Source organism: Chelmon rostratus, chromosome 6, assembly GCF_017976325.1.
Source record: "Chelmon rostratus isolate fCheRos1 chromosome 6, fCheRos1.pri, whole genome shotgun sequence".
NCBI lineage: Eukaryota > Metazoa > Chordata > Actinopteri > Chaetodontiformes > Chaetodontidae > Chelmon > Chelmon rostratus.
In genome coordinates this window covers 19,529,136-19,545,114 of record NC_055663.1, presented here as the reverse complement: position 1 = coordinate 19,545,114, position 15,979 = coordinate 19,529,136, and the positions used below count along the sequence as shown (strand labels likewise).

Here is a 15,979-nt window from a genome sequence, read left to right as displayed (position 1 = left end):
CAGTATCTCCCTCTCAGCTTTCCTCCTCCTCCCATTGATGGAGGGGGTATGTGGAGGCACACTTGTGCTCTCCTGGGACTGTTAGTACTTCCAAAACAAGGCTTTGTTCAGTAGGAAACATACCTGCGAGTGTGTCTCTGTAAATACTGACATGATGATCTGCCATCTCTCATAGTCTGACATTCTGGCTGACATTCAATCTAGCTCAGTGGCAAGAGGGCACAGACGGCTGACCTTCAGCGCTGAGATGGATGAGCGTGTGGATATCAGGATTTGAATGCATAATTGTGCATAATAAGAGGACGCGAACATTCCAGATGTTCACGTGTGTTTGTACATGTTTCTATTTCTGCATGAGACCTGTTAAATATGTGTGTGGCATGATTAGACTTTTAGCTGCACACCCTCTCTGGCCCCTCCTCCACAGGTCAAGGTGCAGCAGGATCTCATCTCTGATCGCGCCGTGTGTGAGCATGAGCCCATTCGTCATGGGGGCCGAGTGTCGGCTGGATGTCCCTGTCACTAAGCTGTCCGTTTTGTCAGACAGCCAGATCCATCATATGGAGATGGGGACTGATCCTTGCTAGCAGAAGCCAACCACCCCGCAAATACATACAAATATGCAAATTAACGACAAAATAAACATCACCCTGCAAACGAGCCATCCATCAATGACCAGTTTCTCAGCAGCTCAGCATTGGCACGGCAACACCAATCAGCCACTCCGTCAGAGGGAGTGATGGAACGCCATCCTCTCATCTTCTTTCTCACCTTCCCCCTCCTTATATCATTCACATACTGTCTCCCTTCTATTGGTCCCTCTTTGCCATTTTTCATGCACACTTTCTCCAATTTTCTCCTCTCACACTCATTCCCTTAATCTCAAACACTTTGTCAGGCCCATGTTGGCATTTTCGCCTATCCATTTCCCTCTCCTGTCTGTTTTCAAAGCTCTCTCCTCCATTTCAAGTGGCTTTTGTTCATCATTGGAATTATAAATCTGGAGACATTTACAATGAATACTTGTTCTGTCTTTGTGCTTGAATGGATAATGATGTGATGGGAAATATTTCGGGGGAGCAACACAAATCAGACCACATGTGACATTTGTTTCCATCCAGGCCCTGCGGTGGGGTCTGATACGTCACCTCGTCATTGCTGCGCAACACACAACAGCAAACTGTTCTTATTTAAACCCGAAACAAATCAAAATCATGACAATGTACATAAGTCATTGTTTTCATCATATAATGTTTGTAGGCGGACGGCAGTTTGAAAGCTGTGTGAGTTCCTTTCAGAAAGCCAAAATGCTGGAATGGAAAGAAAGAGCTCTTAATGGAATAAAAGTCAAAAGAGGGAAAAACACGAAGCAGTTGGAATTCTCCAGCAGCTGAGTCAGTCCAGACTCATGTTGCTTTTCTGGCAGTGTGCATAGACATCCCCTCTGCGCATGTTACACACACACACACACACACACACAGTGTAGTCTAAAAGTTTCACTATAAAATATGGCGCAAAGGTCTCTAATGAGTAATTAGGTTGTCAAACTATATATGCAATATAATGCAATGAATCACTTTACGCAGTCTACCTCGTCCATTAACTGTCTATTGTGACTACACGAATCCCACAATGACACCTTGAGTCTTCCTGCCAGCCCCTCGCTCTTTGAAACAGGATCACTGCTGCGGCTGTGCCTCAGCCAGAATAGTTTAACAGACCCCTGATGGGCACATTTATAAAACCCACAGTCAATTTACACTCCTGTGTTCCGCCTCTGTCAACATTGTTTTTAGCTCCAGTTTGTCTGATTCTGCACTAGCCATAGCAAAGCAATTATAGCATCATAAAGGTTTGTGGTTCGCCACCCGGCGGCTGGAGGGGGATCTCCGGAGGATGAGCCTTGGGCAGCCGGAGCCGCAGCTCCGCCGAGGAGCCAAAAACATGCCATTCCTCAGACGGCCGTGATTGCCACCCCAATTGCTCCATCAAACTTGAGCTAATTTGACAATGAGTGGGTGTTCAGCCTGACGACGCAGTAAAAAGTCAGTCCCTTAAAGCGTCATGCTTTTATTACAAATGTAGCATGAAGTGCATTGTTATTCAGAGGGAGTGGAAGCCAATAAAATGCTCCCTTCTCTGTCTCCGCGTTGTTGTGTTTGTGTGCGTACACATGAGGGTATATATGTTACTGTATGTGATGGAACCTAAAACCAAAAAGAAAACGTAAAGACAGTCAAAGAGAGAGGACCAGTGATAGAGCTTGTGTATTTGCATGCAGTGTGGTTATACACGTGCACATGCGCTGGTTTTATGAGCTCTCTGTAAAACGCAATGAAGGGCGACACGGAAGGCGGAGGGGAGTTCTCTCTTTGGGGGCCGGCGTGTCTGCTCGCTGCAAGCGCTCTGACCACACCAGCCACAAGACATCCCCACACAGAGTGCACAAACACTAACCTCTCTGTCTCCACACATCCCTGCCTTTATCTGTTCCTTCCGCCTTTATTTTTCTCTTTATGGCTTACTTAGTTCAGCCCAGCAGAAGCTGAAAAGTCTTCCCTCTCTTCTTTATCATTTTCTTGTCATTTCAATCTCAAACACATTCAGCAATCTTAATTTACCGCTGATCTTCTCCCTGTGTGTGTCATCCTGTGGTGGCGGTGCAGTGAGGTTTCATTCTTGTCATGCTGGGGTTCATGTTCGGTCCCGCATTGATACATCTGTCAGCCACATGTTCCCCCAGCCAGCCGCCGCACTAACAGCTGTACACAGCTGGAGTGTGCGTGTGTGCTTTTGAGTGAGAGTGGGTGGGAATTTCTTCATTGAATTCTATGTGTATGTGTGTGTATGCATGTGCGTGTCAATCCCTGTCCCCTATATGCCTCAATTTAGGGAGATTAGTGCCGCACCCTATCTTAGACGCTCTATGCTAAACACCAGGCTTGTAAAACTCCCTCGTGGAGTTGCGTGACCCTGTTGTCCTCACAGATCCTTTTATATTTGTCACAACAACAATGGATATCAAGCGGTGTCTCATTCCGTTATTGTTCCACTGCATTATCTTCAAAGCCTTTTGCTCAAACACTGGCTCTGTTATGCACAGCGATGTCACTGGGTTTCCATGAGCTCATTGATGAAGTTCTCTCTCTCTCTGGGAGCATCTTTCTTCAGCTCTCCCAAGGCTGATGAGCCGTCTCTCCACAGATGTGACACCCTGCCATGGACCGCGGTCTGCAGGCCAGCCGTGCTGCTGTCACTGAGGGTATGGACGTGGTCATGTAAAAATCCCGTCTTCCAAACAATTGTGCAGACAAATGAAGTAAAGGAAATATGAAACTGTAGACGGCAGTGCCGCCATGGGCACGAAGAGGAGCACAATGGTGGCAGTAATAAATTACCCTTCTGTTTCGCCTTTATGAAAACACTGATTTTGTGTAGCTCCACGGAGTCCTGAAGCATACTCTGGGAGAGGATGCAGGAGAATCAGAGCAGAGAGACACAGTACAGAGAGCTCTTCAGCTGAGGACAGACTCAGTGACTGGCGCTGTGAAACCTGGATGGCATCACTGCTTAGCAGATTACACATACTGTAACGGAAGGCTTTGCAGACTTATTTAAACACACACCATGCAGAAACTCACAGTCCCACAAGCTGCTGCCTATCAGTCTGTGCAGCCCTTCTCTTAAAACTTTTCAAATTAATGAGAGTGAAGCAAAGGTGACGCAATCCTTGCTTGGATGCCTCCCCAGTAAACAGGGCTGCCAAGAGTGAAGAGCTGCCCTGGCCGGGGTGAAGTCAGCGTCTGAAGAACAGTGGAGTCAGTCAGGATAAGTGAGCCCGCTGGGCAGCAGTTCTGGGCCAATAGCCCTGTTCTCTAAGGACCTCTTTATGGCCAGCCCATCACCCCGAGAGAGCCCCTACCCAGGCACACAGGGGCTCCATCCGCACACACTTCATCTGGATCTAAAAATCCTGATTGTGTGTCCAGAAATGGGTCACACTTAAGTTTAATTCAGTTGCCTCTTTACGGAGTAATTAGACTGCACTTGTCAAAACAATATCAAGACTAAATTTAGTTGTGTAATAACTCTATTGTAATAAATTCACAGATAGGAGTAAATTTAGAACATACAGCTACAAGTGCTGACGATGAAAACAATGAAGACTGAAGAGATTTTGCAGCAAACCAACAATAAAATTAAATTGTACCCGTTTCCTAAACTGTTTTCCAACACCATTATCCACTTCTTTTGGTTGTGATATAGTCAGAAGGTACAGTATGAACTTGTATGTTCGTAAACCAAACTCAACATTTGACCAGCTGATCTGGTGATTATTAATACGTTCTTTATTATTTGAAGTTGGGTTTTGCCTCTCGCACGTCTTGTCTGCCTGACGTGCGTTTCTTACTCTGTTTTCCAATTCCCTTTCCTCATCTCGTTTAGTTTTCTGTTTTCCTTCTCTCAAGCATCAATGAAAACGCATCTGGCCGAACCCACGGTCACATCATCCCCACTCCTCATCCATCACGGGCCTGTCACAACAGGAGTGGGGAAGTGGTCTTATGCTCATTCTGGGAACGGATGTGGATCACTGAGCTGGGTCGTGCACACTGTGGTGCTTCCAGCGCTAAGACGCTATCTAGAGTATCTGAGAGTTTGTTTTAAGGCAACGCTAAGTTGAGCATTTAATGAGGGGCTTGTATTGGCACGAGGAGCTTGGCTGAGGAAGCCACTCTAAAGAGCCTATAGTGGTATCTTATGAAGACTCACCAAAGCCGAAGGCAGCTGGAGCAGGGATGGGAGCCGACTGGACTGGTGTGGAGGTGTAGAGGCCAGTCACCAGCAGACCATCAAAGGATACACTGGTGGAGATGGTTACTGAAAAGACAGAAAAAAGAAAGATGTTCAATACTGGCGTTACTCTCAAGCTGAATGTTACTTGAATTCCACATCCACTTATGTCACAAAGCGCCAAACCAAAAGAGAAAATTGTTTCACAAATGTAAGTTATGAAATCTAATACATTATCCTTTCAGATTTTAGTGACCCTGCACTGAAAGAACTGAAAGCTGTATTAACCGCTGATAAGGTGAAAGAGATCGCAAGTACTAAGTTACGTTCACACATCATTTGCAAGCTACACTGATAATTAGTGTGTGTGATGTACATGCGTGTACACAGGAAGTCTGGAAGTGCTAATGAGCACAGAGCTCAGGTGTTAACAAATGTAAATGTAAAGTGACCATTAACTGGGAGGCCAGTGAGACCAAACGGCTTGCAGGAGGAGAGGAGAGCGCACAGATGTGCAAGCAGGTGTTATTTTATTTAGTTGACTAATTTTATTTTATTTCCCTTTTTTCTTTTTATGAATCCCCTGTGCCTACAATGCATGTGCTGTGATTTAAATGGGTGTAATAACTGAGTGTTTCAGGGGAAATCTGCTAGAGTGGAAACAGACAACTTTTTCCTCAGAGCCCAGCAACCACCAAAAACGGAGGATGCACTGCATTTGCTCAATTTCCGTGAAGAAACGATCAACACCACCTTGGAAATAAGAATGAAGAAAGAAGCACGTTCACTGGAGAGGTAAAGTGAAATTGCTATAATTCAATATGGTGTAATAACAGTATGTGTATTGCTTCGTGCAAACAAGTAACTACAGCAGGGGTTGGCTTCAGGGTGGAGGTGGGAAGAAAACATTAGGAGAAAAAAATGTGAGTTCATTCATTCATTTAAATCTATAATTGAGAGATGAAAGCACAGAGAAATGCTGCCAGTCTGACCGAGATCGTACCTGGTGGCAGACAAAATTACACAGTGAAAGCGAGGCTTAAAGAGAGCCAATCTAAACACTTATGGTGTCATTACTATCAAGCCAATCAACACTAACTTTACATAATGATAGGTTAAAGCAAATGCATCTATTGGCAGTTAAAATATGGAATGTAGGAGTGTATATGTGTAGGATTGTGTGTATGGGAGGAAAAAAAAAAAGAAAGTAATAATGTTTTAAATGTATTGAAAATAAATAATAAAGAGATTATAATATGAGTAATAAATCAATAGATTGTAATTGATAACTTGAAATGTAATATGGGGGGTCCTGGCAGGGCTTGAGAGCTGTCTCTTACACAGTTGAAGCTTGTGGAAGTGGGTGCAAGCAGGTGTTAAAGGAATTTCTTTCAAACACACACACACAGAGACACACACAAACACACACACGGATATACAAAGACACACAGCAGCTTGTTAAATGGCTCGACTTTCAGCGTAGATGAACAAAAAACGGTAACATCACCATACTGTCTGACTCACGGCAAACAGCTCAGGAACGTAATCTAAGTCATCCTGAACAAATCACAGTGCTTTAATCAAAGCCTGTCCCTATTGACAACCATATTAGAAGAGACTGATGAGCTAATTGGCTGTAGCCCTGATAGCCTGGCTAAGCCTCTATTCATCACAGGTCACCACGAGCAGCAGCAGCAGAGCAGAAAAGTGCCAGGGGTCTATTATCCAGCTGTACAGATCTACAGCTTAGCGTATCCAGCAGCAAGTTAACTATTGATCTACCCAGTAAACAAAGGCCCTGAGTGATGGGACCACAGAGTCGGCTACATCACTGGAGGAAAAGAGCTCAGCCACTGGACTGCTTCCAGCCAGACAGATCAGAGCTCAGGGGAACAGTCTGTGGCAAAGGAGAACACGCTCCCAAAAAATACACTTTTACACGCTGAGGAATAAAATCCTTTGCAGAGGGGGAAGGTGGAGGCATTGTTATTTCCTGACCCTGGCAAGCCCCTGCTTTTGGGGGAAAATTGAATGGGAAAAAGAGGAGACACCCGCGGCGTCAGCGAGTTTTTAGTAAGAATAGCAACATGTCAATTAAGTCTCGGGGCGTTCGTTCTTCTGGGCTTGGTGTGTTTTCGATGTGGGAATCCGAGCAGAGCAGACTCCTGTGTGGCCCAGTCTCCTTGCCTGTCTGTCTGGGTGACTCCATTAACACGTCCCCACACAAGCCGCCCAGCAATTGTGTGTGCGTCTGAATGTGTGTGTTCTGCATGTGTCTACACTGGATGTGCTACACCCTGTCTTAAGAGCACAGCTCAGCCCATCGCTCCCATCCATATCAAAGCCTCAATAATTCATCCCACAAGTCTCTTTATTATGTCCAGACATTTCCTCCTCTCTTCTCCAGTTTTTACACAGAAATCCAGCTATAGCTCTAATGCTGTATTTACGATGCCCTCTGCTCCACTACAGTATATAATAGTAAATGGCCCGCTTGTAAGGCTGTGCGGCCTAAATATAAAGATCTACATCTAGAAATGGCCATTTAAGTGATGCAATTGACACTTGCTGCAACTATGTAGTGCCTGCTGTTTTTGTTTCAGTCATCTGCTGAAAACTTGCAAACTTCCAAAACACAAAATGAAAAATACTAACATGCATGGACTACAGCACAGGCTTGACCTCTGTATCTCAAATAGCTGCAGCCACACTAACATTAGTGAAAGAATGGTGCACTCTTTGTGATCCATAGAGTCAAGATTCAAGCTTCAATGCTGTATTGGCATCAATGTGATTGATCAGAATTGCAGTATAAAATATACAAGCAATATCCAAAGCAGACAATAATCAGAAAAGCATAAAACAAATGAGTGAAATAAAAACCAATGCATAGGTACACCACTGATAAAACATTAGCACCTGCAGGGCTATTGCAGGGAAATTAGCAGCGACATCCAACCAATCACTGAATAAAGTGCATTTAAAAATGCTCTAACTTCTACTGCACAATTATTAGCAACACCATGTTGCCATAGTACAGTGCCGTCTTTTACAGGCCAAAGTGTGTTCACTGACACATCTTCATCTGATTTGACCAACAATGTAAAACGTAAGTTACTTCTAAATATTTATCAAATATTTCTCCTCGTATGAATGGCTGCAGCAACACTGTGCGAGCAAGCGACAAGTAATTTCTCTGTATTCCTTTTTCTTGTCAGCCGTGAGCACTGCCAAATTCTATCAGCATGTACAACGTGTACAAGAAGCCGTATTGTGAGAAAGGCAGATATTTTGCTTGGCAACAGAAGCATTATCATATTCAATCCATGTTGCTCAGCGCACCTCTAACACTGCAATACCAACAGAATGCGGGGAAAAGGCCTTCTCATTCAAGCAAGCAATTACCATGTTCATACTGAGCATACATGTGCTACTCTTTTATGCTATTTTGCTCCCCGGAATACATTATCTTTTCAACAAATCCATTCCAGTGTGTGGTGAGACAGGTTATATGTGTTTACATTATGTTGTATTGATCCAAGGCCGTGGCATGATGCAGTATTTAATGGAGTAATGGACTGGGTTTAAAGCACTAAGTTGGACTAGGCTTCACCAGCCTCCGTTCACACAATACGCTCATTTCTGCATTTCCACTGACCTGCATCACCAAGGTTACACACACTCCATTACTCTCCACAGACACTTGCATATGGGCAACACACATACACACACACACAAAAGATTTTTTTCTGCCTCCACCATGCTATTTCTCTCTTTATCCTCCGCTTACACCTTTCTTCCAGCCTCTCTCCCTCAGCCTCGCTCCCACTTGAGGAATCGTGGTTAAAAAAAAAAAAAAAAAAAAACGCTCTCTCTTGCACTTTTCCCATCTACTCCCTTCTCATGCATTTTCTGCTTCCTCGCAGCAGCATGCCTGCACTCTGTTTGATGTGGAGGTTGGGGGGAGAAAGAGTGGAGGGGAGGCAAAGCTAGGGGCATAAGGTTACAATCGAAAAACAAGAACAGGGGCGAAGAGGGATGGAGAGGATAGGTAGTAGCGGAGTGGCCCACGGAGAGCAGCGCTACCTGATCAATACAAATGCAAGATCTAAATTATTTAGACAGGCCTCTAACACCCCCCTCTCACTCGCCTGTGGAACGCAACAGACGGATGAGCCAATCAGATGAGATGAGATGAGATCCAATCACCTGTGGGGGTACTTCACACACTCAAACCCTCTCTCTCTCTCACACACACACACACACACACACAGGCACACACACACACAGATCTAAAGGAAGAGGCTGCCGGCCTTTGATGGTAGCCTTTAAAATTCTTGTCCATACTTCATTTCTGCATACTGTTCTCTTGGCCGAGGGGGATGAGAAGCCATGAGGAGGGAACGGGGTGAACTTTATTACAAACACACAAACGCAGGTTCTGTGTGAAGACGTGTGCGTGCACATGTGTGCACTTATGTGTGATTTGTTCATGTGTAAACAGGCCAGGTGTTCGGGTGGCACAGATCATTCAAACATCTGGACTGAACTTCAGGCTTTCCCTGCCATAAGACTCAAAGAGACAAATAGCTTTACTATAAAACGTGTACTGCAGGGCAGAGATAAAGGCAAACAGGCAAACACCAGGAGGCATTTTTTAATGCACTGTGCATGTCTCTGAAATAAGGAGAATCTATGGTTTACAAATAAAGTGCAGACATGCACAAATGCACACAAATATACACTTTAATTCTGTGGAAATGTATTATGTTTCTTGTGTCAACTTTGATTGCCAGGTTAGTGTTGGGGGATGGGTTGGGTGGTGGCAGAGTGACATGTGGAGGTTGCAGTTGTTCTTCCTCTCTAGCAGTCAGGTTCACCTTGGCTCCTGACCTACAGGAACCCATTGCTCTTAATGCCTCCCTCCCTCTTTAACTCCAAATTGGGACCTTTGTATGCTCCTGGACAAGTCTGGTGTCTGCATTGCAAAGTGCACCTAACTTGGGTCTTGCAAAACACTCATTACACTGTATGCATAGCACTCGCACCCACATGCACACGCTCATACTTTATACTTGAACACACCAGAGCACATCCCTTGGCCCTAAGCCAGCATGTAATATTGATGATGCGATGTGGTATGCCTCATTACAGACACACACAACCGTGCTCCTACTCAACTATTGATGGGCCTGGGGCTTTCTTCACCTCTCTAGATCCACCAGGAGTAATGTTAAGGCACAAAGTACCAGCACACCACACAACGCAACAAAACACACATTCAAAAATGCAACACTGGCTTTGCTGTCAAGTCGCTCAGAGCACAGACACAGAATACACACAGTGACGACTAATGAGTAATGGAAAAATAATCTTTTGTGAAAATCCATTCAGCAAAAATAAGATCACAAATAATTGCCAGTGAATCTGAAGGCATATTTTCCATCCAAGTTTATCCATGTGCGGAACATTATGTTACTTCTTTTGTCTCACTAACTCTTGGTTTGAATTTGTTTGATCAATTTTTCAGCTAGGATTTCCCGACTTCTCCTGACCACCTGGAAATCAAGAACAACGGGATTGCATTAGCTCCTGGTATTACCTGGGTGCATCACCTAATCCAGAAATGGTAAAAGCATCCTCAACATGGGACAGACAAGATACTGGAAGAAGACAGCGAGCAGACGTTGAAAATTTGATAAGATACTAGAGTACGGTTTTACATGAGTCCCAGAGCGGTGTGTGGTTGCCTTTAGGAATGAATGCACCTGAGGTAGACAGGGAATCCATTTTTTCTGGTTGTTTCTTTATTTATAGTACAAGCAGTGAGGGAGCAGCCATGATTGATATATGGTTTTGGTTGATTCCTTACCAAGAAGCAGGTCTATTAAATAGTGAAAAACAGACCAAAGTGTTGCTCACTGGATCGTGGGTCAGCAATCAAAATGGGGACATGAAAATTGGCCCAGTGGCATCTTAAAAGCAACTGTAATGTCTCCTTAAGGTGCAGCAAAGCATGGACGGCACTGTGGTTGGCAACGCCTGGTGGCATGAGCTCATTCTTAGAAAACAGCATGGCGAGGGATTAGGCTGGAGCTGGACAGGAAGTCTGGGAGCTCTGAGAGAAGACCTGATTTACGTCCACTTGCGCCGAAGTCCCCGTGTGGTTGGCATGGTCTGAACAGCTCCTTTCTGCTCTTTGTGTACAAACACACCCACCAGTCTTCACCACACCCACATTCATAACCTTTACTTTACTTAAACAAGTCTTGGAAAAACATTCAGAAAGTACCCGTGACTGGAAAGACATGGCTAACACAATGAGGTTCTGACAAGATTTTATTTGGTAGCACCAACTTATTCCACAGACAGAAAATGTCATAGCTTTAGGTAGTATGAGCCACAGAGTGAGGCAAGTAATTTGAAATGCACAACATGACAAAATAGATAATGTAGCAGAAAGTATTATCAATGAAATCCCCGATTTTTTTCCCCGAGTGAACCAGCAGGACGCCCTTTCTGTTTCCAAATGGATGGAGGTTTTCCTGGCAACAATCCGGATAAAGATAGCTGACCATCTGACCCATATCCCACTGGCAGACACACACGTGCCCCCGAGAGGACCAGGAAATGGAGGCCAGACCATGGGGAAGCTATAGTTCCATCTGTTTCCGTGGCCATGCCAGTGTCGGGGTGCCACTTCACTCTCAGCTTCCTGAAATGGTTCAAACTGTCAGTCACCTGAACATGACTCCACGAAGGACATTTCCTCTGATAAGGAAGGGAAAGCCTGGTTCTTCAAACCGACCACAAGTTCAAGAATGCAGACCAACTGAGTCTCTGTCTCTGTACAGTTTCAGAAGATTGTGTGGGAAGTGTGTTTCTGCACATATATGTGTCATGCGGTGTTCCAGTCAGGTCTTAGAGGCATCATTCCATTGCGTAACCTTCTGGCACCATCCTGGCCTGCCGGCACTGCCATCTGCTGCTGTGAAACACTAGATCACAGACAACCTATCAGCCACTGAGCTTCTACAGGTCTGGTTAACTGCAACATCTCCAACATTTTTTACAGAGAGCTGAAGGAAAGCAATTCATCTCTTGGGACCAGTTTACAGGTCCTCTCATGATCACTGCCAGAGAATATAACGCGCAGAATATCCTTGTTCTTGGTCCAATTGGTTCAGTTGAGGTTCTAGTCTGTTTATCAAGAAGGGGAGTTGAAGCCTTCCTGCCTGCCTAACTTGGCTTCACCCCTGCAACAGCCGTGGAGAAAAACAGGAGTGAAGAGGCAGTTCTGTCACACACATCCTGTTCCTCACACATAATCTGCTTCAGAATCACACTTCATTGTGCTGCTCTCATACGATGTAATGTATGCGTGTGTCTGTTTACATTCATATGAGCCTGTGTGTCACATGGTTGAACACGAGCAAGCACAGGTGTGCAGGTATAACGTATTTTAGACAAGAAGAAGCCTTAGTTTATATCTTCTGAAGAAATATCTTGCTAAGAAGTCTCCAGAGTATAAGAAATCAGTTTTTAGGCTCCTTTCCTTTGGTTATGATTTATCAGGTAGCACTACTTAAATATAATCTGCAAGTAATCTACAGGTCATATTATTCTGCACACAATGTACTACTTATATATGCTTTTCATTCTAACTGATGTGCTGAAAGGTTGGAATTTGACTTACAAGCAAGATACAATCCCACTGGGAAGGCGCATCCACTAATCAACAAGGCCAAATCAGTTATGACAGAACCTTTTCGTCATAGTTTCTAACTGAACATTGCATGTTCAGAAGAAGCACATCAAGTTGTGACAACTCAAAGGCTATTCTCTTTACCTGAGATTGGCTTTGATAGCAAATCATCTCTCTGGGCTTTCAACATTATTCAGGGGTTCATTGTACAGAGGCCTCAAACAGCACACAGATCCCATCTCAGTGCTGATCTCTGATATGAGACTCGAAATGGGTTTTGATAAGCTACAATTCTGTTATGTGGACCTCGTCCTCATCAGCCTTGATGAAATCTTGACAGAATGAGAGGAGATAAGGAAGCACTGTAGGTGTAAGACAAAAAGAAGACTGGATAAAAAAAAAAAAAAACATCAGAAAACTGAAGCAGCGAGCAACAGAATTCTGCACATTTACTCATTAAAGCCATCTTATAAAGCATTAAATTTGCTAAGAATTCAGCATGAAGGGAATATAATTCAGCATGCGATGCATAATTGGTGGTTGCTGTAAAGGGTTATATTGTAATAGGGTTCAGGAACACCATGATTCTTTCCCTCTGTCGCTTGGTGACTGCCAGGACTGGAGAGTGAGCTGTCCTTATGATCAACACCATGTGTTCTGCAGACAGAGAAAAGGCTTCAGCCATCCAGCACTGACAAGCAAGGCATCCTTCTTTCCTTAATACACTGAACATGCTAACACAAAACTGAAACCCAAGGTGTCTAACATGGTACCATGTACCAGAAAATATAAATCAACGCAGGTTAGGAAGTTGCCACTGCGTACGGCTTAGCCTTCCCCAGAGAAAATCCTAGGAATGTAGGAAAACACTAAAAGCCCAGTCAGCCTTAAAAACTGGGGTAAAACCCAAACCACAACTCCTTCCCCAAACACACACTATAACACTAAATACATATATAAAAAATCTACGGCAAGCTCAAAACATCCACTTAACACAGCCATCCATTCGTGTAAAGAGACATCTCATCATCACATGCTAACCATGCTCAGAAACCTACAAACACGCACTTAAACAAAGACAAACACAGAGCCGACCAGCAAGCCAGCTGTGAAAGTACACACAGACAAAATGCAGACATTGGACATCCACCAACACTGTTGCATAACTCCCTTTCCATCTCACCTGCTCCATTGGGAGCTGCCCTGATAGCAAACAGGAAGGAGCTAATGAGGGCCAAGCTGTCAACCACAACCTATATAACCCCACTGCCTGCTATGTCCCTCTGAGGGACACCGGGCTACTTAGCCTAAGTGACCTCCATCCCCTTCCCACAGCTGGTCTGTCCGCCACCTCCCAGAACCTCGTCCACCCGAAAGTGCATCACAACTGACCGAGCCATGACCGGAAGGCATCTGTCAAAGCGAGGCCTTGGGAGCAGGGAAAGCGAAGGCGAGCAGGGATTTTCGCAGGCGTTAAGGGACAGAAGCGCATGTCAACAAAAGTGACACCCCTCTTTGGTTTGGCTGCCCCAGTCACAGAAGTCAAACCATTTGAATAACCACACATACTGAACTGAAGAAAGCAGCTGGCTTCTTCATATTAACACAACTGCAGAACTGCAACCACATCTGGCTCGCTCATGAAGTCTCATGAAGACACAATCATGGTATCCTCCTTCTTCAGTTTGAGTTTTCTACCATTCTTATGAAAAAGAATATTAGAAGTAGCTTACCATCCAACACTAGAGCAGTTTCATGTTATTTTTTATTTAGCATAATGCTAATGGGCTAGTTAATGGCATTAAGTAACTAGTAAAGTAAGGAATCAAAGGGTCAAAACCACATGTGAATATGTGGCCACTGCAGAGATGGCAGGTATACAGTGGAGGAGAAAGCAGCTGGAAACCCCGCCCACCTGCACTGGAGTCATACTATGGAGAACTATGGATTCCAGTCCATCATTGTTTTATCTAAGAGATGTTTTTGGTGACACACAACATACGCCACTCAGAGGACGAACAGACCAACCTTAATAAATGTCAATGTCTTGGAGCCACTCAGTCATGTCTTACTAAAATGACTCACGGCGCCTGAGATGAAATAGCTTTAAAAAGTAAATACTTTATTTTCATGTTGCACTTAAAAAGGTTTCCCAAACACAGTTCTGCTGTTTGTTTTTCTGAATTTCCATCCCTGTATTTCCAACATTGCATATTCCAGGCTCACTAAAGCTTAAGAGATGAAAGAGAATAAGTAAGTAAGTTAGCACCAGGTGAACCTGCCCTCGTCTTAGCCGTCCTCATGGGCTGACACTTCAAACTGCAGTTTTTATCAGATCAACCTGGACTTTTGAACTGTTTGAGCCTCATGAAAAGTAAAAGACACGCTGCTCATTTTATGTTGGACAGCAATTGTGATTAGTGTTCTTAAAACAAGTCAGCTTTCCTTGCGTACAGCGCGCATGGATTTTCAACAAATCTGTGTCTTTTTAGGCAACACACTTGCGTCTTCCAGGGGCCACAGAAGCAGCAGTGATATAGTTTCACTGGATTCAGTTATCACCAAAAGAAAGGAAATTAGCATTTGTAGATGAAATACATTGCATGTTTTTTAAGCTGACACATAAATCCACCAATCATCCACCTGTGCCTGTAACTTAGTAACATCTGCGTGCTGTTTTGAATGCCCACTGCCCAGAAACATCTGGACACATCTCCCATTCGCAAAACCAGACAGCTGCTCTGCCTATTAGCAGCAACTATTGTATGCACACCCATGCATATGTGCACATGCAAGCGCATACATACACAGAGCTCTCAGAACAGGCTCAGACTCGAGCTGCTTGCAGTATTCCGGGCTGACAGCAGTCTCTACCACGTTCCCGTTATCACAGATATAATAGCTCTAATATGAATAATGGAACTGTCACTTTACACAGAGATTCACTTTACATCCCTGCTCTGTCAGTCCTTTTCAGCATCTCTTCCACACCCTCTTTCCCTTCTCCTTCATCCTTACAAAATATTTTCATGATTGCAGCACTTGTTTTTGTCTTATATACTATAATGTGAGCCATTACAAAAAAAAAATCGGATAAAAGCTTTTTGTTGTTTAACAGATGTTGTTGCTTCTTTATTTCAGAAGAGTGACACATTGCATAATCACAGAGTGTGTCAATAGATCAACTTATCCAAATGATTCACTACGGGTGTGAAACAAATCAACTGATGTAAAAAAGGGTGTCCTTTAAAGACATTTGGGCTCATTTAGTTTTCCACAGAAAATATCTACAGGACTCTCACTGATCCAAAAAATACACAATTGCACACAGATGTAGGCGAAGGACAACATGATAACAATTATTCAGCTAGTAAATCTGAATTCAGTTCTCCATCTTAAAGCAGTCCTAACATTTGGCAAATTCTTGTAAGAACTAAGAGCCGTCCTGGGAGCTTGGAAAGGAAACCAGGATATTGTGCC

General features: G+C 44.0%; 1 protein-coding gene across 1 annotated transcript in view; it reads right to left on the bottom strand.

The window, feature by feature from the left end:
- The window catches only part of reln (reelin), a 90,185-nt gene that overhangs the window by 65,082 nt on the left and 9,124 nt on the right, over window positions 1–15,979 (bottom strand). The window contains exon 2 of the mRNA XM_041938807.1: window positions 4,774–4,881. Coding sequence (XP_041794741.1) covers window positions 4,774–4,881 — 108 coding nt within the window. The remainder of the gene's footprint in view (window positions 1–4,773; window positions 4,882–15,979) is intronic.